This window comes from Drosophila albomicans, chromosome X (genome assembly GCF_009650485.2).
Source record: "Drosophila albomicans strain 15112-1751.03 chromosome X, ASM965048v2, whole genome shotgun sequence".
Classification (NCBI taxonomy): Eukaryota; Metazoa; Arthropoda; class Insecta; order Diptera; family Drosophilidae; genus Drosophila; species Drosophila albomicans.
The window spans coordinates 10783412-10808418 of NC_047627.2; the positions used below are offsets into that span (position 1 = coordinate 10783412).

Consider the following 25007-nt stretch of genomic DNA (forward strand, 5'->3'; position numbering starts at 1 on the left):
GTTATTCAGAACATTTTTATTATGAAACACGCTTATCAGTAGTTCATTCTAAATTTAAATATTTATAGCTTAGTGACTGTGCTAAATTGTTTTCAAACCAACTTTGTCGCAAATACCATTTCAAATTGAACGATATACATAACTTTTTTATATTTATTTAAAGCTTCGCTATAGTAGTTGTAAAGCTCCAATTGGATTCATTACTGCAGTTGAAGGCTTTTGTTATTGTTTTGTTACAAATATACGCAATATTACGTTAACAATTTGGGCGCGTCCGATGGGAGCGTGAAAAGCGAAGTGTGGAGTGTGAAGAGTGTGAAGAGTGTTGCGTTCGTTTATCAGAAAGCACATAGATTGCCCATAGATAAGGGCCGAGCAATCGTGTTCCCCCATATAGCTCGCTATAACGTAGTATTTTCACATACAACCCACGAATAGTTTGGGGAGCGGTAGCTTCACCTGTTGGGCTCGCTTTTTATTGCTCATTACACTGTCCCGATTGGCAAACACAATTGGCCAAAGCACCGAGCACCAAGCACCAAGAGAGAACGAGAGGCGGCGAGAAGATCGCCTGTAGCAAAGTTTTTTTTAGTTTCACTTGCAACGGCATCGCTGCAGCAGCGATGCCGTAGAACATTGTTGGCTCAAATCGTTAAATCGTTAAATCGTTAATTCGTTAAACCGGGCAACTCAATTTTTTACAGCGTTCGCTGAGCGCCAACTCAACGTCATCGTCCTCGAACGGTTCGTTGCTGCTCAGTGTTTACAACGCCACCACCGAGTCCTTGAACAACATCAGCAACAACAGCAACAGCAACAACAACAACAATAACAACAGTGGAGACAACAACAAGGATCGCGACAAGATGGCGCAACATGGAACCAATGTGGATGCCATTCTGAATCCAGTAAGTACTGCTAAAATGTTCGAATGTGTGTCTGTGTGTTTCTGTGTGTTTGTGGATCCCAAAATCAATTGGCATGAATCAGACAACAAGTCAACAACGACAACGACAGTGACAACGACAGCGGCGCATTACTCAATCGAGTTGTTTCGCCGCAAACCCGTGATAAGCAAAAAAAAAAAAAAGAAACAGAAAACAGAAAAAAAAACCGCTTACAGCGCCTTCTAATAATTTATATACATAGACATTTAGTAAGCGATGCTTTTGTTGTATCAACTAGTTAACACAATTGCTAGCTCATTGAAATGTAAGCTGCGAAGCATCAAAACAGAGTTGCAAGCCAGGCTATTCTGAGAGAGAGAGAGAGAGAGAGAGAGAGAGCTTTCGACATGAGCTTTTAAGTTCAATAGTTAGAGGGAGCGAGAGATCAAAGAGATCATTTGAAGCTGATGATATTAAGATGAATATAGGTAAATCTCTGTCGACTGTTAAAATGGACAAAAATATACCGAAACATTTATAATGATGAATCTTATAACTCTTGATTGACACTTTAATAGAAAAACAATAAATGAAATGAAACTTATATATTTTATCGTAAAACAAAAAAAGTTTCCAACATCAATATTAGTTTAAAATATAAATCTTATCCAGAGCAATAAGATAACCTTTACTTATTTTTAAATTTGTTTTAATTTATGGTTTTACTTTAAATAGTGTTGCACGGAACATTTTTCTTTTAAGAATTACCCATATACTATCTGATATTTGTTTAAAGCGTTTGTTAATAAATCATTTTTAGGCCTTAGAATTAATAATCAATAATCAATATTTAAAAGTATAAATGTATAAATGTATAAAACACATTCTATTGCTTTTTGGGTCACAACCTTCAGCCCGTCACAGAAATATTTAACTCATAGAACTAACGGTAAAGCTATTAACCTCCATAGCTTAGAATAACTTACACTGCGGACGAGATAACAAATGAAGAGAGTATGACACATCAAACATAAATACAAATTATTACAGAATTAATACATTTTTATTGTAATTTCTTGAAGTTTATTTCCTTATTTAATTATTATTATTACAATGAGAATATTTTTTAATTTTAATACGACTTTTCTGCAATTGTAATGTATTTATTTAAGATTTAACGCTGGAATTTTTTACTTATTATACTTAACACACAACTTCGTCTTCGTTGATTTTTTGTTGACAGCATATGAATTCTTTTTTAATATATTTCATTTTGTATTATTACATAAACAAATTACAACTACAACTATTTTAATGAATTATTAGTTAAGTACATAAAAATAATTATTATTGTAATCAATATGATATTGTTTGTTTTTGGCTTGCCATCAATTTATTCAGATCAAATGATTTCAGCAGAAAATATTATTATATACGATTTAAAGAAAAGGACAAAATTGTTATTGGGGAATACTTAAAATTTTTTATTTTTTTTTTGCTTAGACCACGGAGTAGCATTTACTTTAAAAAAAAAAACTTCAACGCCAAAACCGCAGATTTGTTAATTCATTAACAAAACAAAAGTCAGTAGTGTAGGTCAATAGAGTTAGACATAATTAATTGCTAGAGGCTTTTCAAAAATACTTTAATTAGTAATTTATGATATAATGTTTGAGTTGATTTAAAAGCACAGCTTTTGAGCTCTTACTTCTTTGTCGGCGAATTATTCAAGAAACCAAATATTATATGTATAGAATAATTTGTAATATTTTCTAACAATTTGTAACGCTTTTCGCAGTACTCGGAAATTCGGTATCAACTAGCTCAGATCGCTGCGAATTTGGAGGCAATGAATCGCATGTCGCAGACAATTCATCTGCGCACCTTTTGCGGTAAGTGTACACTGTATAGTGAAGACATGGTATAATAAAAATGATCATTTGTAGAGAATGAAATGGATGAGCTGCACAACAAGAATCTGCGCTTGGGAAACCAGCTAATGACTCGCTTCAAGGAGTTCAAGGCAAATCTGCCGCCAGAAACGGATTACAGTCTGGAGGCGAGAATGAAACGTACGCTCTTCTATGGACTCTATCAGACCTACATTAATCTCTGGCAGAAGAACGAACTGTTCTTGCAAAACTATGAGACAAAGGTTAAAAAGAACCTGCGAATGCATTCCAAGATCAGTAAGCAAGAATCTTCGATTTGTTTCATATTAAAAGAGATTTCATCATGTTCCCCATACCCACAGTCAATTCAGAAGCCAGTGAACAGGAGATTGAGCTGCTGATAGAAAACAAAACCACAAAACTCTTTGTGGACAATGTAAGTTGATTAACCGCATCGATATCTTGTATCTTCTTGCAATGACAAACAATTTTAGATCCTGCAAGAAACGGAAATGGAACGACAAACGTTGAGGGATCTCATGGATCGCTTCAACGAGCTAAAGAAGCTAGAGAAGTCCATTGAAGATGTGCACGCTCTGTTTATGCGCATCCAAACGCTCGTCATGGAACAGAGCGAGACGATACAACGCGTCGAGTTCCATGCGAATCAGGCGACGCTCTATACAGACAAGGGAGCTACTGAGCTGGATCAGGCCAAAGAATATAAAAAGAAGGCGCGAAGGGTGAGTAACATTGCATATTTTGTAATTCCATTCTAAATCTATTGCCTCTCGTCCTCAGCATTTTTGGTAATAACGCTCAATGTTTCTCTTCTTTATTGCAGAGAAAATTAATGATCATTGCTATACTCGTCGCTGTACTGTTAGTTCTAATATTCGTCGGTATTTATTTGTGATATAAATAACCACAAGAAACTGTTTTATTTTTTTTTTTTAATAATTTTAAGTTAAATAAAATGTAATTTCCTACAACATCTGCATTTTAATGGGGTTTCGGTGTTCAAACACAAAACTCACCACAGCAACGCAGAGTTGCTTTTTGCTTTACGTCACGCCTTGCACAAGAACGTTACCGCAAATCAGCTGATTGTTGTTTACAAACAATCGCTGATATCTCTTGTTTGAATGAAACACAACTTATGCGCTTTACATTTTACAGACTGAATCAGTCAATATAAATTATTAAAAATATTAAATTATATAAATTATCAATGCCAACAATCAAAATAACTTTGCACAATTCTGTTCTTTTCGGGTTCATTCATAACATTGTAATGGAATTAACGCAAAATGAGTAACGTAGCGCAAAATCGCACAACGTAACGTAACGTTCTATCGGAATTTCTTATGTATGATATATATCGAAGCGGCGTAAAAATGCAAATAATGCACTAATCGTAAAAAATTAAATGAATAAATAATAAATGATTGCTACTGTTAGACTACGTATTTCGGCTGAAAAGAAAACACTGATGGTTTGCACTCACAAATGATCGATAACAATTAGTGCAAAAACATCGATGCATCGATAGGGCCAACGATGTATCTGCACCTCTAAGAGACAACAGAACGACAACAAACAAAACAACATACGAAAACTAATTAAAAATCATACATAGTTTGTGGGTAAGTGTCTGTGTATGAGTGTGTGTAGTGTAGTGCAACAATGCAACTAGTGGCCAAGTAACAATATCACAAAATATGCAAATTTCAATTGCATCGCAACACAATCCACTTTTTGACCCATTAACGAGCGCCATTTTTTCGCTAGGCGTCGTGCAAAGTTTATGTGATTTACTCGTTGCTGTTAATTTCCACGAACTTAGCAAATCATCTTAAATCGTATGTGTGTATGTGTTTTTTTTTCTGCAGCTGTGTTAGATTGGTTTGTCGCACGCCGGGGGGAGCGGGGGAGAGCCAGTGCCATTGGCATAAAATGGAAGAAACCAACAGCATGTGTAAGAATGTTGCCACCACAATTCTTGCTGTACCCGAAACAGCATCATCATTACCATCACCCTCAACAACATCACTGTCGACGTCATCTTGCAAGGCAGCCATGCAGTTCAAGCTGGCTGCCGAGGAGCCCGAGGAACTGCTTGGCTCGGTGACCACACAAAATTGCCCCGGGACACGTGCCAGCGCGCGTGTCATCCAGAAAATGAAACTGGATTTGACGCGTCCAATGACACCGCCACCGGCCGAGCGAGAGCATGGCAAAAAGGAGGAGAAGGGCAGCCAAAAGACGCCGTCGCAGATGCGAGCGGCAAACAAAACAACTTGGACGAATGTGGAGCGCAATTGTTTCTTCGATGCGCTCAATGAGTTTGGCAAGGATTTCGAAGCGGTGGCGAATTGCATCAATTCGAAACTGAAGCGTCGCAACGCGAACAGCGAGTACAGCTTCAAGAGCAAAGATCAAGTGCGCCAACATTACTATCAAACATATCACAAGATAAGCAAATATGTGCGCTACTCGGATGGTGAGTAAATCCAAATACATAGTATCGTATGTAAATGATAAAATAACTCATATTTTGCAGAGCTGAAGAAACCCGCCCAGGAGCTGTACACGCTGATCAATTATGGCGAAATGCGTCGCAAGCTGCAATTTCTCACGGAGAAGCATTTCATGAAGCTGAAGCAGCTCATCTATCAGGGTCACATCATAGTTCGCTGCAAGGGCAAAAATATACGCATCAAGACGCCATCCTGCAAAGCGTTGCGTCGCCTCAATCAGCTCGATGGTGCGTTTCAAAATAGCTTCACAACCCCAACTCGATCTCTATTTATGATATACTTTTTGCAGATACGCTGGAGGACATACGCTTGCCCAGCAAGATCGAGGTGCTCGTCACGCCCGCCAACATGGAGGCCTTTGGACGCGTCCAATCGCTGGCTCAGAATCCACGCGCACGCGCGATTGTGCCGCTGCATAAGAAGCTGATTAGCTTCATCAAAACGTTTCAATACAAATGGCGCAGCTTCGATGTGCGACTCGCCGAAGAGCAGCTGCTGCCCCCCTCTTCCGCTGTCAGTGTGGAGCCAACAACGACGTCAACAACTGTTGCTGTTGAGACCGCAATTGTGGAGCCAGCATTGTGTTTACTGCCTAAACCTGGTGTGCCAATACATCGTCCCCTGTTGAGCATCACAGCGTATCTGAGCAGCGTCAACATCTGTCTGACAGCCTACGAGGAGCGTCTGGGTGTCAAGGTGCGCAGCGAGACGGTTGAAAGCACCGCAGCAGCAGCGGCAGCCAGTGCCAAGAGAGCGCGCACCGAAAGCGGCTCCGAGAAACGTTCACCAGAGGCCAAAAAACTGAAGCCACAATGCAGTCCGGCGCATGAAAAATCCGCCGATGAGCTGGCCTTAAAGCTGGAGAATAGCAGCGGCGATGAGTTAAGCGAGGAGATCAATGAGTTGCTCAGCCAGCCAGTCAGCAGCAGCGAGGCAGCAGACACTACCATCATCAACAGCAGCAGCCTGATGAATGCTGTAAACACAACCGGTGCAACGGCAGCAACTCCCGTTGCAACTGCACCAACAACAACCGCTGCAGCTGCAGCGCCAACACGTGCCAAACGCAATGATGCGCCGGGTGCGGGCGGTGGCAAGGGATCGAGAGCTGCAAATGCTGCGGCTGCTGCAGCGGCACGCAACTTTAAGCCGCTACTCAGCGATGAGGTGATCAAACGCATACGCAAGGGCTGGACGGTGTCGACGTCGGCGGACATCACGATTGGCGATTTGTATGTTGTGTTGGGTCAAGACTCAAAGCTGGAACTCGAGTATTATTGGTGCGATGCAGAGCTGAGCACAGCCAGCAGCTCCACAAGTGTCAATGCCACCATCGCCACAACAAACACAACATCGTCGCCAGCGTCGACGTCATCATCATTACCATCAACGGCATCGTCAACATCGCTTCCGTACAATACCAACGACTGTGATAGCGTGGAACGCGTTAAAGCGATACAAACGGCCACGGTTAGCAATAAGCTCAAGCATCTGCTGCTGGTGGCCAATCTGAGTGAGCGTGTGCGCAAGCGACAATGCAATTGCGGCCATAGCTGTGATCGCAAACGCGATCTAATCACCAAGGCGCAGTGGCTCAACAGTCTGGCCAATGGCACAGCGTCTGTAGCGGGAGCGGGAGTGGGAGCTGGGGCAGCGGCTGCCTCTGGCGTGGCCAGTCACGACAGCAACGAATCCATCTTCCGCACACCCATGATACCTATGCGTCGACCCATTAGCAGTCTCATGGATCCAGTGCGTCAATTGTCCAAGGTATGTTATTAACAACTATTAGCAGACTTTGTATACAGGTTAGCAACAGCATTGAAAAAAAGTTGGTAAATGCTAGGAGTCAGTAATCTTTACGACATTTGTTTGTGCAATAAGTCTAGGTTTTGTTTCTAATTTCCACTCCAACTATCTTAACCTAGGCATTCAAATTAGTTTAAAGAATCTTTAGATAAAATATTGCATAAACAAATGGTAAAGGCCCTAATGGTAAATTCTAGGAGGCTGCAATCTTTATACAACTTAGTCAACGATATTTCATTGCCCAGCCTTAGCTCACCATGCAATGAGGCTGGGTTTTTAAATTCCTTCTCTAACTATCTTAAACTAGGAATACTAATTACTTCGGAAAACCTTTAGCTAAAATATTGCCTATACAAATGGTAAATTATAGGAGGCTGCACTCTTTGCACAGCTTACTTTATGATATTTCATCGTGTTATAAGGCTGGGTTTTTTAAATTCCTACTCGAACTATCTTAAACCAGGCATTCAAAACACCTTTAAAGCCATTTAAGCAAAACTTTGCTTGGAAACTCTACAATGCCTTGCAAAAATGTTGATTTTGAATTTAAGAAATGAATCCATTATGCAATGCAATTAACATTCTAATTGAATTACAGCTAACGCGCCAGAAGATGTCGCGTCAGGTGCTGGTGCAACGCTGCATCCTGCCGGCGGGCTCGGATGTGAGTCGACCCTACGATGTGCTCAGTCTGCGCAATCTGCAAAACGGTCTCTTCGAGCCCATTGAGCGTGTTAGCAGCAGCAGCAACAGCAGAGGCAACGGTACCGGAAATGGTCATATCAGCTCAGCTCTAGCCAACAGGAGCGGCCAGAGTTTAGCGGCACAGGCCGAGAGCAGCAGCAACAGCAGCGATAGCGGATGTATTGTCAGCGGTACGCTGGACATGCCAAATTTGGATTTTGTGGAGACAACAACGACCCTCAGTTCCGCCCTAACACCCGCCAGCAGCAGCGGCGGCGCCAGTTTGCCCGATGGCGCTCAAGATGAGAGCACCAGTAAGTCATCTTTATAGTAATAAATAATGTGACATCTAATCAACTTTATAATTTTTTCTTACAGCCCAAAACTTCTTCACTGGCAGTGTCAGTCCGATGCATTTGCTGCGAGATTCCACATCGAATGCACGCTGGCTGGAAGACAACATCAATGACTTCTCGCTGACCAGTTTGCTGGGCCATCTCGATGATTTTGATGCCACACGCGACATACTGGTAAATCTATAATCGGTTATGCAAAATACAATATGTAGTTACACTCATCAAACTTTTGCAGGATCCATCGTCGAGTCTGTCGGTGATTAGTGAAAGCAGCGTTGATTTTCGGCATAAGTTTCAAGAGATTTCGGCGCTGCTGCAGCAGCAGGAAAAGGATTAGCGCTGGCCTCGCTGGCGACACTCCAAAACTTTTATGGACCAAGCCAAGCCCCAGAATTCTTCGAACGTCTTCAGCAAAGTATTCGTATTATTTATCGTCACTATTTAATTCCATGCATTCAATGAAAAGTACATGAAAAACAGAGAGAGAGAGATAGAGAGAGAACGCTCACAATTGAGAAAGAGATGGAAGATGGAGAGAGAAAGAGAGAGAACTCAAACATTTTAACTGAGAGATATTATTGAAATTAATTTTTTATTTATCTTAATAATGTTTAACCCTTCGAACCTTCTAACACCAGAATTAGGTCTTGTGATGTTGAAATTGTTCTTTTTTTTTTATTTTTTTTTTTTAAACATTAAACATAATAATATTATTATTGGAAGGCGGAAGCATACACACACACACACATGCTCGATATTTATTTCTCATATATATATATATATGTATGATGTCTGCCAAGTATTACAAATGAAGTCTCGTTCCCTCATCCATAAGTCAATCTTTTTTAGTATATACATATTTTTTATTTTGTCTGCTTCCCCCAGAGTTTTCCCTGTTGTAGTACGTAAGCTAGACTAGCTGTTAGCTATTTACACAAAATAGTTATATTATAGTCTTAATTTAAAATATACATGCCTCCAAATAAATAAAAGTCTACCCTGTATATAGACCCAGATTCAAAAAGTTTGTTTGTTGATTACAAGTTTTTGTTTTGAGATTGGCTGAACTTGAACCTTACAGCTGAGATATGTTCCTCCCGACTGAGAAGAAACCAGCTACTTGAAGTACTTTGCTGCTAAGTTAAATCTACACACACATACATATCGATCGCCTATCAAACTCGATTGTATCGGTGCAGCTAAGTAAATTATGCAGCATATGCGTCTTCGTCGTCATCATCCGTATCGTCGATGTCAAAGCCGTAGTCTTCATTCTCATAATCAAAGTAATCATCACCAAAATCCTCATTCTCATCATCGTAGTAGATGTCATCCTCATCATCATCGTCGTCTTCAACATCACTAGCGCCTTTAACAATGCCAATATGAGACACATTGCTATCATCAACATCATCATCTATGTGTGACTGATTATTTTCATTTTGATCGTTTGGAGAAGCTTCCAAATAGATTTGAAAGTAGCTCTGGTTTTGCTTGCGGCAAATTGGGCATGTATTTGTCCTGCAATATGTTAAATGACATTGAATAATGATTGACAATCAACAATACGAGGAATCTGCGATCGCTTACTGCGTGTGCCATTGATCCAGGCACATCTTGTGGAACAAGTGCCCACATTGGCCAGTGAATATTGCATCGCTCGTTGTATAATTCTCCAAGCAGACGCCACAACGGACTAAGCAAATTGTCTGGCTGCTGTTTGGGATACTCATCTTGCCAATCAACGATTAATCTGAAGGAGAAACAGATAAGTATAGCACGACATTGGTAGGGAATCGATTTGGTTTAGTCCTTATCAAAGATATATGTAATTTGTACTGTGTTAAAAATGGTTGTCTTCTCGACCCGTTTTTAATACAGCTTTTCATACAGAAACATGTGTTTATATGTACATATGTATGTATGTACATACATGTGTATAAGTTTGTTTGTATATTTGTTTACATTTCCGAAGAAAGACTCTTATTACGAATTATTAAAGTGTGTTTTGTTCATTTTGCTTTGGTGCTAATATTAATTAAACCGAATTTGGTTAACTTACTAAGATAAACTTTTGTACACTCTTAACTAAATGGCAATATACAATTTTGGCTAATTGTGCATAAGCCTGAAGGGAGAATTACCGTATTTTTCAATCTCGAAATGAACACAAACTTGAACTGAAACAGTGTGACCTGCACACCGTTAGCGAAATATACTACAAAAATACAAATTATTTATTTTCTCTCCCACATCGGTTTGAAAGCATTAATTCTGTAATGCAAGTGTTTACACCAAACTCAAAAAGTAAACAAACTATTCGTATACATATGTACATATGTTTAATTCATTTATTAACATATTTATTAAGTCTACTTATTTAAGTTTCGCATAATATTTAGGAAATGTTAAGTGTCAACATAATAAATTTTCTTGACTTTTGTTAGGTTTGTGGGATATTCCGGAATTCCCAATTATTTATTTTACATATGCATATGTATGTGTGTATAAATATACATACATATTTGGTTTGTTAATATGAAATGAAACTAATCGGAGTCATCAAACATCGACGTAAAATTCCGAAAGCGAGTGTTCAAATACTCTATCTCGGATCGGAAAAGGGTTTGTTGCAGTATCATATTCTCAAACGAATGGTGTTCATCTTCATCTTCATCGTCGTCGGAGTCCGGAAATCGAAATCGAGGTTGACATTGGTTGTGATGGTGACATTGGGTCTGCCTTCGATTGTGGCCGCTAGGAACTTGGTTCAGACTTTGACTCTGTCTTTGGCCTTGGCCTTGGCTTTGTCTATAGCTCTGCGTCCGGCTTGAAGGTGAGGGAGTTGCATCCATGTCCAAATAGATTTGAAAATAATCGTCATTTCTCTTGCGGCAAATAGGGCAATCCCTTGACCTGCAATATACCAATAAATATTCCAGAATTGTATCAAAAAGTTGAGCTTGATTCTGTTTCTGCTCTTTTTTTATTTCCTTTGAGTTGTTAAATTTTGAAACGATGTTTTAATTACTTTTATTTTGTAGGTCACCTACATTATGGTAATGTTATATATGGAATTTGGAGAAGGAATACTTAAATAATGGTTATTAATCATTAGAGGTTAATGTTTCAGTCTATTCTAAAAAATAAATTTACAAGAAATGCAAAAAAAAAAAACTGGAAACATACATACATATATCTATGGAATTACTTACTGTTTTTGCCACTCATTGAGGCAAGTGCCGTGAACAAGATGTCCACATTTGGCAGCCAGGACGATATCTGTGGCCGTGTAATGTTCCAAGCAGATGCCACAACGCACTTGGCAAATAATGTTGTTGCTGCCGCTGCTGCTACTGCGTCTGGCACTCATCGTTGCAATTGATCAACTAGCATTAACTATTGCAGTGGCATTATATGAGTAAAGTGCATGGCTTATCAGCATCTATTGTTTCCGAAGCAAGTGCAGCGATTTTATTTGCTAAATCATCATTCAATCGAATTTAAGAGAACATATGTATGTACATACATACTTACATACATATGTAGGCATAACCCAATTCGGGAATTTGTGTCAATTCCGATATGATACATATGTACATACAAAGATCACTGGGCGTGTGCAAACTCTCTTCCTATCTTCCTCTCTCTCTAAACTCTAGAGATAACGATGCTTAATATGTAAACAATATGTTTATTTTATTGTTTGTAGTACTATGTATATATTCGATTACTTAGAGTGCGTCTGTAGGTATAATACATTTTAAATATACTACATACATAAATAATATGGAATGCTTCATATAAGAAACTAGTTATCAATTAAGATCAAGGTCTCAGGCGTGTCCCCAACCAATCTGATCTTACCGTACGTAAAAAAAAAGTATTTGAAAAAAAATGGCATATAAATATATAGCAAAGCTATGGTCGAGTGGGCGCGACCATCTGATCTGATGATAAGCCTAGCATCCAGCTTAACAGAGCGATAAGCCTTCACTGTTATACACCAGCGTTCCGTCAACAGCTAACACAACAGCTCTGTTAAATGCAGGCTGTCAATTTAACAGCAGCTGTTAACGTTCGCTTAATGCAAAACTTACAAATGTAAAGAGTGATTAATTCTAATTGTGTGGGCAACGATAAATAGTTATGTTTACGATTATGAAGTAGTATGTGAAATTATATACTATATATGCAGATGCAGTGTAATTTGATTAGCTACTTCGCATGCTTTGCTGTCATGTAACTTTAAGCACCAATATCGATCGCCTATCGAACTTGAAATATATTGAACTCGATGTTATCGGCGCAGCTAAGTAAATTACACAGCATATGTTAGTGTGTGTGTGTGTATGTGTGTTTATAACGCAAGTGTATTGCGATGTTTTGGAATTAAAGCATTTCGTTAGTCTTTTGTATTGGGAAACATTGCTGCTTGTTGCACTTTACTGGCACTAGCAGTGTCCTGCTGCACTGCATCCTTGGCTGGAATGTGTGCGTCGCTATAAGACTGCATTCGCTTCGGACTGTTTACGTTCATGTAAATGGGCGATTTCGTGACTTTGCTCGCCGCCATTGCCGCCGCCGCCGCTGCCACGTTGTTGGGAGCGAGGGGATGCGCTGCTGTTTGCGGTGGCGGTGGCGCTGGACTCTCTGGTGGGGACGTCGCTGTCGGACTGGGCGTGGCGGGCAGTTCCTCCTCCTCCAGTATGATGTCGTCCCCGACCATTGTGATGCGGCGCAACGGCGCTGAGCCGCTGCCCATTGAGCCAGCTCCTGGCCGATAGATGGCGCTGCTCTGGCTCACGCTGCTGTTGTTGCTGTTCCCGCTGCTGTTGAAGCCGTTGTTGATGTAGGAGTGATTGTTCTTCTTGAGCGGCAGCATCCGGCTGCTGCCCGCCGCCGCGTTGCCCAACGTGACCGATGGCGGCGGGGGCGGGCACGTGATCGTTGGCGTGGGCGTGGACGTTGATGTGGGCATAACCAATGTCGGCAGATTCGATTTGCTTATCAGATCGGGGCCCCTTGACATTAGCTCCAGCGATTGTGTCGACTTTTGCGATGCAGAGGGCTGGCAATCGGATGTCTGCACCGTGTTGGTTGTTGCCGCTCCCGATGCCGATCCCGATACCGTTGCCGTTGCTGTTGCTGTTGCGCCGCCCGACATCTGGGAGACGATGGTGCGGCTGTGGTTGTTGCTCAATCCGGTATCTTTCCATTTCTCTGAAACGAATGGTGACCGTGACTTAGTCCTAGGAGTTCGCATGCGCCTCTCAACTGAACCTCTCCCTCTGACACCTACCTGCCGCACTGCTTGCCCCCCCATTGGTCTTGCCAAATGGGAGGAGGAGACGCGCCGGCTGGCAGAGCACGACCGTCTTGTAGGCCTTGCGATACTGCTTGTTCATGATCACATAGATGATCGGATTGATGCACGCCGACAGATAGAGCATGATGTAGCTGAAGATGTGCCAACTGGGATGATCGACATCCTTGTCTGCGACCTTGACGATCGTGATGGGCAGATAGCAGATGACAAATGACAGAAAAATGGCCAACACCATTTTGGTGATGCGCCACTCGTTGCGCTTGGCGCGAACCTCACGCTGATCCTTCACCCGGATCGCAGGTTGTTTGCCCCCGCCCGTGGCTATCGCTGCTTCGGGCACGTCGGTGGAGTAGCTGCTGCTGCTGTCCGAAGAGACGCGACTGGCGGGCAAACCTCCAGCTCCAGCTGCCGTCTGAGACTGAGTCTGACTATCGCCAGCATTGCCACCAGTTGGCAAGGATGTGGCCGTAGCCACGGGACGTAAGTTATTCGGTATGGAGTTCTGCTTGTTCGCATGACGTTTCAGCCGCTGCTCGGACTTATGGACCACCCAAAAGATCTTGGCATAGCAGGCAATGATCACCAGGCAGGGGATCACAAACGCCGTGATAAACAACGTTGTCTTGCTGCTGTGGCCGTGATCATCGCTCATAATGGAGCACGTTTGCAGGCGATCGTCGTAGCCAAAGCGTCCCCAGGCGCCCAGCAATGTGGGCAACTGCATGCCATAGGAGATTAGCCAGCAGGCGGCGATCATGACGGCGATCCAATGGCGCTTGTAGATGCGCGCATAGCAGCCATGATGGGTGATCATCACATAGCGATTGATCGTGATCATGGCAATGCAGAGCAGCGAGACTCCAATGTTCCCATACTGTATGAATGGAATGAGGCGACAGAGGACCGCGCCATGTCGCCACGTGCCCTGGACAAATCGCAGTCCCTGAAAGGGTAGCACCAAAGCGCAGAATAGTAAATCGGCTATGCAGAGACTGAAACGAAAAAGGGGAGGATCAGTAGACAGACTTCTTATATTCTTAGTGGGACTTACCTAATTATGAAGGCGGCGGCCACGTTGCGCACCTTGGGGCACTTGAGCAATGCTACAACGGTCAGAAAGTTGCCACAGATGCCAACGATCATGATCAGAAAGGTCATGATCGCCGCAAAAGTTAGCAATGATTGTGAGAAGCTGAAAACAATAAGATACTATAAGTGATCGTCGAAGTCAAAGTGGAAGTCGTAGTCAATTTTTTATTTTATGTTTTTTTTTTATAAATATTTCGCTCGTTGAGTGTCCGTTGGCAACCTTTAGCCTTCTTTTAACATATTATCATGCAGAGCACTTCCGTTGCCAAGAATCGCTGCCTTTGTGTGAGCTGACCGAGTGACTCTCGCTCTCTCTTTCTCTCGCTGATGATCATCGCCGCTTGAAATGGTGCGCGTAATATTAACGATCTGTTATCAGACCTTTCACACTGCATTGAGCTGGTGGCAATCTATAATTACCCAGCGCAGAGCAGGCCACGCCAGGCCAACTGATAGGGTCGAGGGCAAGCAACCTACCCGCTTTCATCGGCAGCATCCAGTGCAATCGTTGGTCCCGGTTGCGGATCCATATCGCCGCCATACCCCAGTCCCGCTGTTGTGTCGTCACTCATGCTACAATGTAAAGAAATACGCATCAGTTTTGTGCTTGAGGCAGGCCTACTCATTTTAAGTGGAGTGCCGTAAACTGTTGATAAGGTCAAGAGCCTCGTGCTTTCTACTCGCTGTTATATACCGAGCGCGTAATGTGTAAGAGAAGTGAGAAGGTTCTATGGTATTACCTCAGCCTTCTGCTGTCTGTTTAATCCCGATTGAGAAATAAGAAGTGATTAAACAATTGTCAATTAAACCATAACACTAATCTAGCCTCCTGTTTTATACCGAGCGCGTAACGAGTAAACAGAAGAGAGAAGATTCTATGATAATACCACAGTCTTATGTTTCCTATTTAATCCCGAGTAAGGAATATCTAGAGACTAACTTGTAGTGAATCAGCAGTTAACTTAACCTGAACATTAATTCAACCTTCTGTCTTATACAGAGCGATAAACAATTGACGAGTAGCTTGTAACGAGTAGAGAGCAACGAGTAGAAACAAATGACAACCGGTGAATTTACTTTAGAGTTAAATTGCCTTCGTTATCCCGAGCGAGGAGCAACAATCTCGAGCAAGTAGCTTGCTACTTGCAACGAGTAGCGAGCAGCGAGAAGTGACAATAGACTGTCGACAAGCAACCACCATCAACTGGCAACTAAACTCTAATATTGTCGCAGCTTGATCTGCAAGACATCGCTGACCAAGTGTCACCCCACCCGGGGATCTCAGTCTTACATGCGGGGTCTCTCTCTTTTGTTTTGCACTCGCTTCGCATTGGCTGCTGTTCCAGCAAATTAGTGTCAATTAAATAATTTAAAGAGGTCACAGACATACACAGTCTCACATAGAAGAACTTGGAACCCATCTCGCATCTCCCAGCCATGCACCATCTCTTTGGGCTCTAGCTCTGGGTGCAAAGATCAACGCCGAACCTTAATTAATTGAGTGTTCTCGAGTCGCTACCAATATGACACGACATTTGCGACACACAAATGCCGGAACACTTGAAAACTGACTACTTACGATCATGTAGTCCATAATATATACATATGTATATATTATTATATATTTATACATTTCTATTTCTGAGAAGTCGACGCCCAGTTTCGTACGAAGAACTTTTTAACTTTGATGGAACATCACGAATTTGGAATGCGGCAACTCGAAATTGAAATAAAAATGGAAGTTATTTGAAAGATTGTAGTATTATTTATTTGCACAATATATCGTTCCCGCCACTAGATAAATATGACTGAATCATTTTCTTGATGGTTTCCTATGAGTAAAATGCTAAGTATATATTATATATATAATAACGATTTGGTTGACCTGATAATAAAATCGTATTCGAGAGAAGCATATGTGAACATGGTGAAGTATATTCAAAAATCCTCATGGCAGCTATCAATTTAGTTTATGTTGAGTTTCAAAACTCAACTATAGATACAAATATATATAAATATAATAAAAAACTTTCAAATAGTATGCACAACAATTTCTTTACAACAATTATGTATATTAAACTGTTTCATATTTAATTCCATAGGTTGATTCACTAATATGTATTTTGATGTTCACATCAAGTCACTTTACATGCTATCTAGATTATCATAATAATCGTATTCTGATTTACAATCTATACGAAGCTGACTAAAAAAAAATCTAAATTAAAAAAATGCTGGTAAGTTCCCTGTTAGATCACTTATTGAAAGATTATGACATTACATACGTTCTGTATAGATTCGATTCAACATTTAAATATTATTCAATATTAGAAGATTGAACTTGCAAATGACTTTGAAAGATTAGTTGGCACTCAAAGCGAATAGTTAGTTTGAAATACACTTCCAACCATCTAACGATCTTCACTAATTGCTAAAGGTAAAGATCGCTGGTTGCGTATACGCACTGTTAAACAGCTATCGATCGCTTGCGCAAACAATCTTTCGATTGTTTGTTATTATTAAGTTAGGCATGCAGTGTGTGTGTGTGTGTGTGTGTGTGTGTGTGTGTGTGTGTGTTTGAGTTTGTGGACGCTATCTTATCAGTGCTAGAGTAACTGACTCGTACCTGGTTTTGGTTTACTTGTGTTTGTGTGCTGCACATGCGATCGGTATAAGATGTTGACGGTTTCCCACACAGCTGTATTGACACACGCTTTAATTCAGATTCTAAATCTAATTCCGATTGTAATTGCGACACACTCAAATCACGAATCACTCACAGCGAGTGCACAGATCACAGATCGGAGATCGGGGATCGGGGATCATCAAGCGGGACTCTCCAACAACTAACGGACAGTCGGTCTTATCAGCGTACACACGAATGTAGAGTTCGATTAGAGTAGAGTTCTGCTTTTGTTGTTCCATACACGTTCACGTAATCGCGATTCGATTTATTGTTCAATTGTGTTTCATGAATGTTATTTTATAAATGTTATTTTTCGAATTGAAATTCAAAAGCTAAAAACGCGTTCAGGTGCTATGAGTAATAACTGTGAACTCAACTGAGACACCACTCGACTGAGCTTCAAATGTAAACAGTTGTCATCGCAACCGAGTATCCGCTCTCTCGCTCTCTCTCTCTCTTTCTTAGTGTGACTGAGGCTGCGATGGATACGAGGCGCAAGGGGGTTAAGGTGGCTGCGGGGGAAGAGAGGAAGGGGCCTGTCCGGTGATTCAAATGCGGCAGCGACTCGTCGATCACAACACGATCATGACTAATACGCTTGGGATTCAAGCATTTGCAGACTTTGCGACTTCGTCTTCTGCTTCTTCGGGCAGGTAGAAAAGTGTTGCAACCGAGTTGCGGCATTCACTCGGCCATCGTTCGGCTTATCAACGCGGGTCAACGCGATCAAAACAAAACAAAAAACAACAAACAGACGAAATACACTGTGACACACGCACTCACTCACTCGCGCTAGCAAAATCGGGCAAATGGCAAAGGAGAAAAGGCAAATTAACTGTAACGGACAAATTGCGTTTCGTCGCCTTCGCGCTTGCGTTTGTCTACAACGACTGCACATTATCGGCGCGCCGCTCCATTTGTTACCAGCATCGCTGTCGCTGTCGCTGTCGCCGTCGCCGCCGCCGCAGTCGCTGTCACTGTTGCAGTCGGCGTCTACGTCGCTGCTGATGTCGCAAATGATATTGCCCGTAGAATTGTTGACAATATTGCTCTTCAATGAACGCACGCGCGCGGCTCGCTCTCAATCTCGATCTCCCTCTCTCTCCATTCTTCACTCACCATGCTCCACACAACCCACACAGCACAATGAGCGCTCTGCGCTCTCTCTCTCGCTTTGTGCTCGTCATCAATCGCTTTCGCTCTCATTGCCGTTGTCGTTGTCATTCGCTCACAATTGTTGACTGTCATTGTTATTGTACTTACATATGTATTTGTTAGACAGCATTGAAACCATGGTGGTGGGGCTTTGGAGGGGGTGCTCGATTTGCGATCGCGTTAGGTTCACTCTATGTGTGTGTGTGTGTGTGTGTGTGCGTATTGCATGCCTGTTGCGCTGTGTCTGTGAGCTTGGGAGATAAACGAGGCGACGACACGCACGACGAGGCGTGACCCGTTATTCACATTCCCATCAACTGGAATGGTTGCATCTAGTCTGGCCCAGTGAATCACATATGCACATAGATACTCACACACTCATTGCCAGGAGCGGCATGTGAATTTAATAAGACAGTGAAACCTCCACTGGACGGACACGCATGGTTGGACATGGGATCTTGACCTCGAGATTTGTCTTTCTTTAGCTGCTCGATTCTCAAGCTGTTTTGATTTTGTTAGAAGCGTATTATAAATTATTGTCGAAATTAGTCAGCTATATTGTAGACAACCGATATGAATATATTCCCCTGAATTTCAACATTCAATTTGTTTACGTGTTTATTTTAATTATTTACCATTTGCAACATATTATTTCAAAATTAATTGCTACAATTGTTGTTACTCATAATTCAATTACACTCAAAGAAGAGACAGTCATGGAAAGAATTTCTATGAGCAATCTCAGCGAAGCTATGACATAAAATAAAAACAAGTTATATGAGATAATAATATGTATATATACTTTATAGGGTCGGAGATGCCTCCTTCTACCATTTATATACATTTCCTGCCGGCACAAAGTTATAATAATAAAATATAATAATAATATAAAAACACACCTAGATCTATCAAATCCAATGACAACTCGAAATGAAGTTTAAATAATATTGTAAAATAACTCAGATACCTTTGCAAACATAATCTTAGTAAGGTTATATAGACGATTGTTTATTGTAGAAACACATTCATAGACATTCAAAGACATTCAAAGAAATTATTATAGTTTTAAATTACAAGTATTTGAATTTATTTGAAAAAATAAAAACCTCTAATACTATGGGCATAATAAAAGACATCAAAGATATTGCAGATATTATAAACTCTCTTAAATGGGTTCACTGGAAGAGTATATTTTTGGCAATTCTGACTGCATGCCAATATATAGTAAGGACAACTACAAGTTTAACAAGTCGAGTCCATAAAATTATACATCAGCTAATACGCGGCATAAAAACTATTGTGAGACCCCCACATTCTCCCAGAGCTCTGAAGAGGCTTGCGTTAGATTGTAAAGAGCGACGGCACAGGCTTGGTAAGCATCTGATCTAACAGATTACAGCTCGAAGAATAGCTCTGAAATCAATCTTCAATTTAATTAGTATAACTCACACAATTGTTTCATACCATTAACATTACCTTTCTGATTAAGCTCAATTTTTATTCAGAATGAATCAAAATCAGAGCTCGTAAATAACTGTTGACCGTTTCTCGTTGTCTTATCATGATTCTTTACGAAAAGTCTCAATGAGCAACAAATGTATGGCTTCTTTACTATTGATGCTGTCTCGGCTATTGATGCTGATCAAGAATATATATATTTTATTGGCTCGGAGATGCCTCCTTCTACCTGTTACATACATTGCCTTCTACCCTATGAGTAGCGGGTATAAAAACGGTCGATAGTTATTTGCGAGCTATGATCAAAATCAAATTCCTCAACTATCCATTTTGTTGACAAAAGTCACATTCGCCTCGAATTTTAAATCGAATATCTTTGAACTATCAATTAGGTTTAATTTATTTTGTAAACAATTGTTTTGAAAATTTAAATTTAGTTTAAAAAATACAAATCACAAAGTATTATAATTAAATTTCCAATATAAATATAATTTGTTGTGGTTTTGTATTATTAAAGGCATTTGATATGTTCATGAAATCACAATTATTATTTAATGTTTTAGCATTAAATCAAGTTCTATATTATAAAACCGTATTCTAAATATGTACATATGTCTCGATTTCCTGTTGTCAAGTAATGTCATTAGAAGACAGAGAGACAGATCATAATCTTTCCCAGTTCCATGTCGGTTCGCATTGAATCGCCATAGAATCGCCAAGAATAGCCCATCATTTGACATTCGACTTCGACTCTTGCAGGAGTCTCGCAAGCCTATATGGGCAGGATCCTGGGCACCCTACCTGGTCTGCATATACTGGCCCAAGATACAATTTCACATCTGGAGAATGGAAATATGACTATCAAACGCATGCGTAAACTAATGCCCCAATATGTGAAGGCCCTGGTGATGGAGGAGTCGCGTCAGGAGCGGCCGGATGCCCCGCTGGAGGATCCCGATGCGCCCATCGTGCGGAAGCGCGCATGGAGAAGGTAGGAAGTGTTTTAATTACAGCGGTAATCCAACCAACCTACCCAACCAACAAACAACCAAACAACCAAACCAAACCAACCACGACTGCTGCCAACTTTTCCCCAGACTCCCCAAAGCAGCACAAACATCAATCCCAGTCCCATAACCTGCATAATTCTCCAACAGGGTTGGAGTCCAACCCGTCAATTGGCAGAGTGTTAATTTGGCTACATAGCAAATAAAGAACAAACAAGTAAGAAAGCTACAGTCGAGTGTGCTCGACTGTGAGAGACCCGCTACCCATTTTGAATAAAAGTAAAATATTCCGGTATTATTTTCAAAATATACCGAAAATACTACACAAATTCTAAAAATATACCAAATTGCGTATTTGATATATAGATATATAGTACCACATTCAAAATATACCATAGACGGCTCAATATACCAGATTGTCAGCCAAAGCAACTAAGACCCCTAGTGAGTAGGCGTTGTTGTCCATTCGAAAGTATTTTTTTAATAACTTCCACAATCTGATCGTAACCAAATCGGGGATGACAATTACTATAGTTGTTATTGTATATACCAAAATTCGAAGAAAATTCTAGCTTTAAAATTACGCTTGATTTGAAGGGGCGGGAGTGGGCGTGGGAAATTTTTAAGCAAACTTGATCTGTGTGCAAACATAACAAATAAATTATAGCTCTATCTCTTATAGTCTCTGAGATGTAGGTGTTCAAACGGGCGGACGGACAGACGGACATGGCTAGGTCGTCTCGGCTATTGATGATGATCAAGAATATATATACTTCGGTCGGAGATGCCTCCTTCTACCTGTTACATACATTTCCTGCCGGCACAAAGTTATAATACCCTTCTACCCTATTGGTAGCGGGTATAAAAAGAATTGTCCCCAAATTTTGTAATCCCAAATATCGACTTGTTGACTTTTAAGAACTTCTATTGAAAGGGTAGCGGGTATCCCAAGTAGACATAGAAAGACACATGCGAAATTCTAGTCCTCCGGCGGAAACCCACCAACAAAGAAACATGAACTAGAACCGTGAACCATGAACCAGAACTAGAACCACAACCAGTACAAAATCAGAACAGACCAAAAACATCGCAACGTTAGGATCCACTTCTAAAGTAATCTATATCGAGTCTTTTTTTTAACAAGGAGGACGATTATCGAGGCATCGGCCAAGCAAAAGCTGAAAGAAAAATTTAAAGAGAATCCGAGTCCATCCAATGAAGAAATCACTCGCTTAGCAACCGAGATTAATTTAAATTATATGGTGGTCCGGACTTGGTTTGCTAATCAAAGGCAACATAGAAAACGTATGTGTAACCGTTAAGGACTGACTAACAGCAAGAGCAACAACAGAAGAAGCGCACGTACAATTAAATTTAGTTTAAATAATAAAAATTACAAAGTATTATAATAAAATTTCTAATATAAATATAATTTGTTATGATTTTGTATTATTAAAGGCATTTTATATGTTCCTTTTGCATACGATTTTTTTAATCTCTATGTTCATGAAATCACAATTATTATTTAGTGTCTCTAGTTTCAAGTTCCTACTTGATTGCCTCCGATATTTTTAAGATTCCTAAAAACACTTCAGAGCAGCGTATTGATTTCATTGATGTTGCTGATGAAGACTGCAATCCAAAAATCACAGAGGAGCAGGAAGCTGAAAATAGTAGCGATGAAATAGTTGAAGTCGTACTTTATGATCCGCATGGCAATCAGGTTATCGTAAAATGTAGAGTCCTGAGGGATGTTTGTATAAGAGAGATGACTATCGTCTTAAAGAATTTACAAATATTTTACAGAGAACAAATACAAATACAAATACAAATATTGTTCAGTTAAATAAAATATTTTTCAAGCTTAAATTGTCTAACTATTTCTAATATCGATAGATTTATTTGATATGTCCATTGACATTTTTTTAATCTTATAATACATTTATAGCATTAATCCGTATCCGTATTCCGTATTAATTAAAATATATATTTGAATTCGACAAATGTCAGAAGAGTCGACAATCCGTCGGATTATTGGTCTGGAATTATTAAATTTCGCAGTTTCATATGGTATTATTATTTGCTTATACCTTATACCTTTGAATCAAATCAAGCACCAGTCGTTTTAAGTTATATTTTGTAATATTTTGTTATACGGATGTAACTTAACAAAAGTTTGAGAAGTATTTTGTTAAATTTAAAAATGTTAAAAAATAAAAGTTGTACACATATAATTACCAGATGTATAATTTGAAGCAATAGATATTGGTGTTTACATTACCCGGAATTAAGTTGATATTGATAAGACGTCGCGACTCAGGACTTAAGTTCTCAATTGAGTGGCTATCACCATCCCCCTCTCTATCTCTCTCTCTCTCTCTCTCTTCCTGGCTCTCGGTCTCTATTGTAAGTAAACATTTACTTACAGAAATCGATAGGCAGAAGGGTCGGGAGTACAATAACATGATCGTATCGCCCATTTGATTTCTAAACATTGCGAGTGCTAGTTACCGAGTGCATTTGATTAGTGGTCAACGATACCAACTGCAAGCCACAACATTACAAATAAATAGAACTGCAAGTAAAAGTACATAATGTGTATACGTATGTGTGTGTGTGTGCTTGCATTAAAAACAAACATTTCACACTCTACAGAGAGCGGAGTGGAGAGAATGGAAGATGGAGAATGAGAATGAGAACGGCAGCAAGGCGACGTCGCGGTCAGTTTTCAATTGTTGCTAAAGAGTTCTTCTGACTCAGAACACACACACACAAATACTCTGCATGACACTCACTCTCACTCTCATTCCATTTGCCAGCCCATTCCTATTCGCCTCCCATCCCATTCCCATTTGCGCTCTACTCAATGAACTGCTGCTGCCCGTTGCCCGCAGACAACGTTCCACTGCCACTGTTTTATATTTATGTACATACTTATAAATATATGTATGAACATGCAAATGTATGTATGTATGTATATATGCTTCGATTTTGTTTTTTGATGTTTTTTTTTTAACTGCTGCTGCTGTTTGCCTGGTTAATTAGCATCCCCATCCCTATTCCCATTCCAAATCGAATCCATTTGCTATGACGGCATCGAGTTTATAGGCACTTCCAATTGGAGCTCGGGTCATTCTAGAGTTCACTTGCCAAGAAAGTATCACTCGCTAGCTCTCTCTCTCTCTCTCTCTATTTCTCTGCTTTTTGTTTGTGTGGTCTGCTGTCTTATGTATGTAGGTATGTGTGTACACTGTACACAGAGCACTCATACATTATGTTCTAGTGTATTATTCTTGCTTCAATAGCAACTTCAGATTCTACTAGACTCCAGATACATTTATACGCTTAATTAGTAGGTCTTTTTATGCATATAAATTTTTAATTTTAGCATTTAACGATTTTATGTTAATTTCAAATAGATACATCATAGTAGACACAATATAGACACAATGTAATACAGCTGATCATTTGAGAAATAAGCTCTGAAATACGTTTGATCAAAATTGATTGCGATCAAGAAGGAATGTATTAATGGCATTTATATTAAAATTAAAATCTTTCTATAATCTCTAAGCAAATAAAATGAATAATATGTTTATAAGATTTCTTTAACTTGAACTTGGGCAATATAGGAAATACAGAATACCGTATGCAAAGCTCTCTTCCCTCCGCTAGATGTAGTGGCAAGAAACTCGTAAATTAGCCAGAAGAATTCCTCATTGCACACGGCTGAGTACTCCGTGAGTGCCTCCTCCACATGCTATGCTTTTAGTAGCGCCTACTCAGTGAGTTCCTCTACCGGGAATATTCCCTTTGCCCGTGCACAAATCTGATGCTGATACTGATGCTGTGTCTGATGATGCTCTCTCTTATTTTTGTTGTTGTTGCTTTGTTTTGTGGCCATATCATGCTTATAATATCGCCAGTGAGGCGGAAGAAACTACTCGTACTATTCGTACTATGTATGCATGACTATTGCTGCTTTTCAGCTCGCAAGATTTGTACAAATATTCAATTTGGAAATCGCGAGAGACCTCAATTCTTCAGGGCAACGGGCAATAGAAATACATTGTTCGTGATAGTATATTTGCAACATATGCTGCGAAGAATTGTTG

The 25007-nt window shown here is 40.3% G+C and overlaps 6 protein-coding genes and 1 long non-coding RNA gene across 16 annotated transcripts in view; 3 read left to right on the plus strand and 4 right to left on the minus strand.

Moving 5' to 3' along the window:
• The window catches only part of LOC117577609 (syntaxin-4), a 191104-nt gene extending 187346 nt beyond the window's left edge, over positions 1-3758 (plus strand). For 6 of the 7 annotated variants that reach the window (XM_052008433.1, XM_034262454.2, XM_052008430.1 and 3 more), the window contains exons 3-8: positions 705-908; positions 2686-2779; positions 2834-3076; positions 3142-3215; positions 3274-3522; positions 3624-3758. In XM_052008433.1, the coding sequence (XP_051864393.1) occupies positions 705-908; positions 2686-2779; positions 2834-3076; positions 3142-3215; positions 3274-3522; positions 3624-3695 (936 nt within the window). In that variant the 3' untranslated portion in view covers positions 3696-3758. Of the gene's footprint in view, positions 1-704; positions 909-2685; positions 2780-2833; positions 3077-3141; positions 3216-3273; positions 3523-3580 lie in introns of all 7 variants that reach the window. The other variant, XM_034262455.2, reaches the window with a different exon arrangement.
• Positions 3759-4315: 557 nt separating this feature from the next.
• LOC117563840 (protein cramped) lies at positions 4316-8858 on the plus strand. Its single transcript, XM_034242373.2, has 7 exons — positions 4316-4425; positions 4672-5282; positions 5343-5546; positions 5609-7089; positions 7727-8126; positions 8191-8342; positions 8404-8858. Exons 2-7 carry the CDS (start codon positions 4736-4738, stop codon positions 8503-8505), a joined length of 2886 nt encoding a protein of 961 aa, XP_034098264.1. The 5' UTR covers positions 4316-4425; positions 4672-4735; the 3' UTR covers positions 8506-8858.
• A 54-nt stretch (positions 8859-8912) lies between these two features.
• LOC127565580 (E3 ubiquitin-protein ligase RNF149-like) lies at positions 8913-10429 on the minus strand. 2 transcript variants are annotated; one of them, XM_052004812.1, is made up of 3 exons: positions 10313-10429; positions 9759-9921; positions 8913-9689 (listed from the first exon to the last, which is right to left on the minus strand). In XM_052004812.1, the coding sequence occupies exons 2-3, from the start codon at positions 9899-9901 to the stop codon at positions 9377-9379; spliced, it is 456 nt and encodes a 151-aa protein (XP_051860772.1). In that variant the 5' UTR covers positions 9902-9921; positions 10313-10429; the 3' UTR covers positions 8913-9376. The 2 variants fall into 2 exon arrangements, with proteins under 2 accessions (XP_051860772.1, XP_051860747.1); XM_052004787.1 differs by having other exon boundaries at positions 10231-10429.
• Positions 10430-10543: 114 nt separating this feature from the next.
• On the minus strand, positions 10544-11757 carry LOC117563882 (E3 ubiquitin-protein ligase RNF13). Its single transcript, XM_034242443.2, has 2 exons — positions 11384-11757; positions 10544-11084 (listed from the first exon to the last, which is right to left on the minus strand). The coding sequence occupies exons 1-2, from the start codon at positions 11539-11541 to the stop codon at positions 10718-10720; spliced, it is 525 nt and encodes a 174-aa protein (XP_034098334.1). The 5' UTR covers positions 11542-11757; the 3' UTR covers positions 10544-10717.
• Positions 11758-11771: 14 nt separating this feature from the next.
• LOC117563852 (G-protein coupled receptor moody) lies at positions 11772-18177 on the minus strand. Of its 2 annotated transcripts, none has more exons than XM_034242392.2 (5): positions 17213-18177; positions 15064-15159; positions 14549-14689; positions 13471-14489; positions 11772-13391 (listed from the first exon to the last, which is right to left on the minus strand). In XM_034242392.2, exons 2-5 carry the CDS (start codon positions 15156-15158, stop codon positions 12574-12576), a joined length of 2073 nt encoding a protein of 690 aa, XP_034098283.1. In that variant the 5' UTR covers position 15159; positions 17213-18177; the 3' UTR covers positions 11772-12573. The 2 variants fall into 2 exon arrangements, with proteins under 2 accessions (XP_034098283.1, XP_034098292.1); XM_034242401.2 differs by lacking the exon at positions 17213-18177 and adding an exon at positions 15664-15797.
• A 1270-nt stretch (positions 18178-19447) lies between these two features.
• LOC117563865 (POU domain, class 3, transcription factor 3-like) lies at positions 19448-22274 on the plus strand. Its single transcript, XM_034242424.2, has 3 exons — positions 19448-19799; positions 20645-20876; positions 22037-22274. Exons 1-3 carry the CDS (start codon positions 19544-19546, stop codon positions 22212-22214), a joined length of 666 nt encoding a protein of 221 aa, XP_034098315.1. The 5' UTR covers positions 19448-19543; the 3' UTR covers positions 22215-22274.
• Positions 19629-19978, minus strand: LOC127565135 (uncharacterized). Of its 2 annotated transcripts, none has more exons than XR_007954515.1 (2): positions 19904-19978; positions 19629-19840 (listed from the first exon to the last, which is right to left on the minus strand). It is a non-coding gene; the product is annotated as an uncharacterized LOC127565135 (long non-coding RNA). The 2 variants fall into 2 exon arrangements; XR_007954516.1 differs by having other exon boundaries at positions 19629-19851.
• Positions 22275-25007: the final 2733 nt, after the last annotated feature.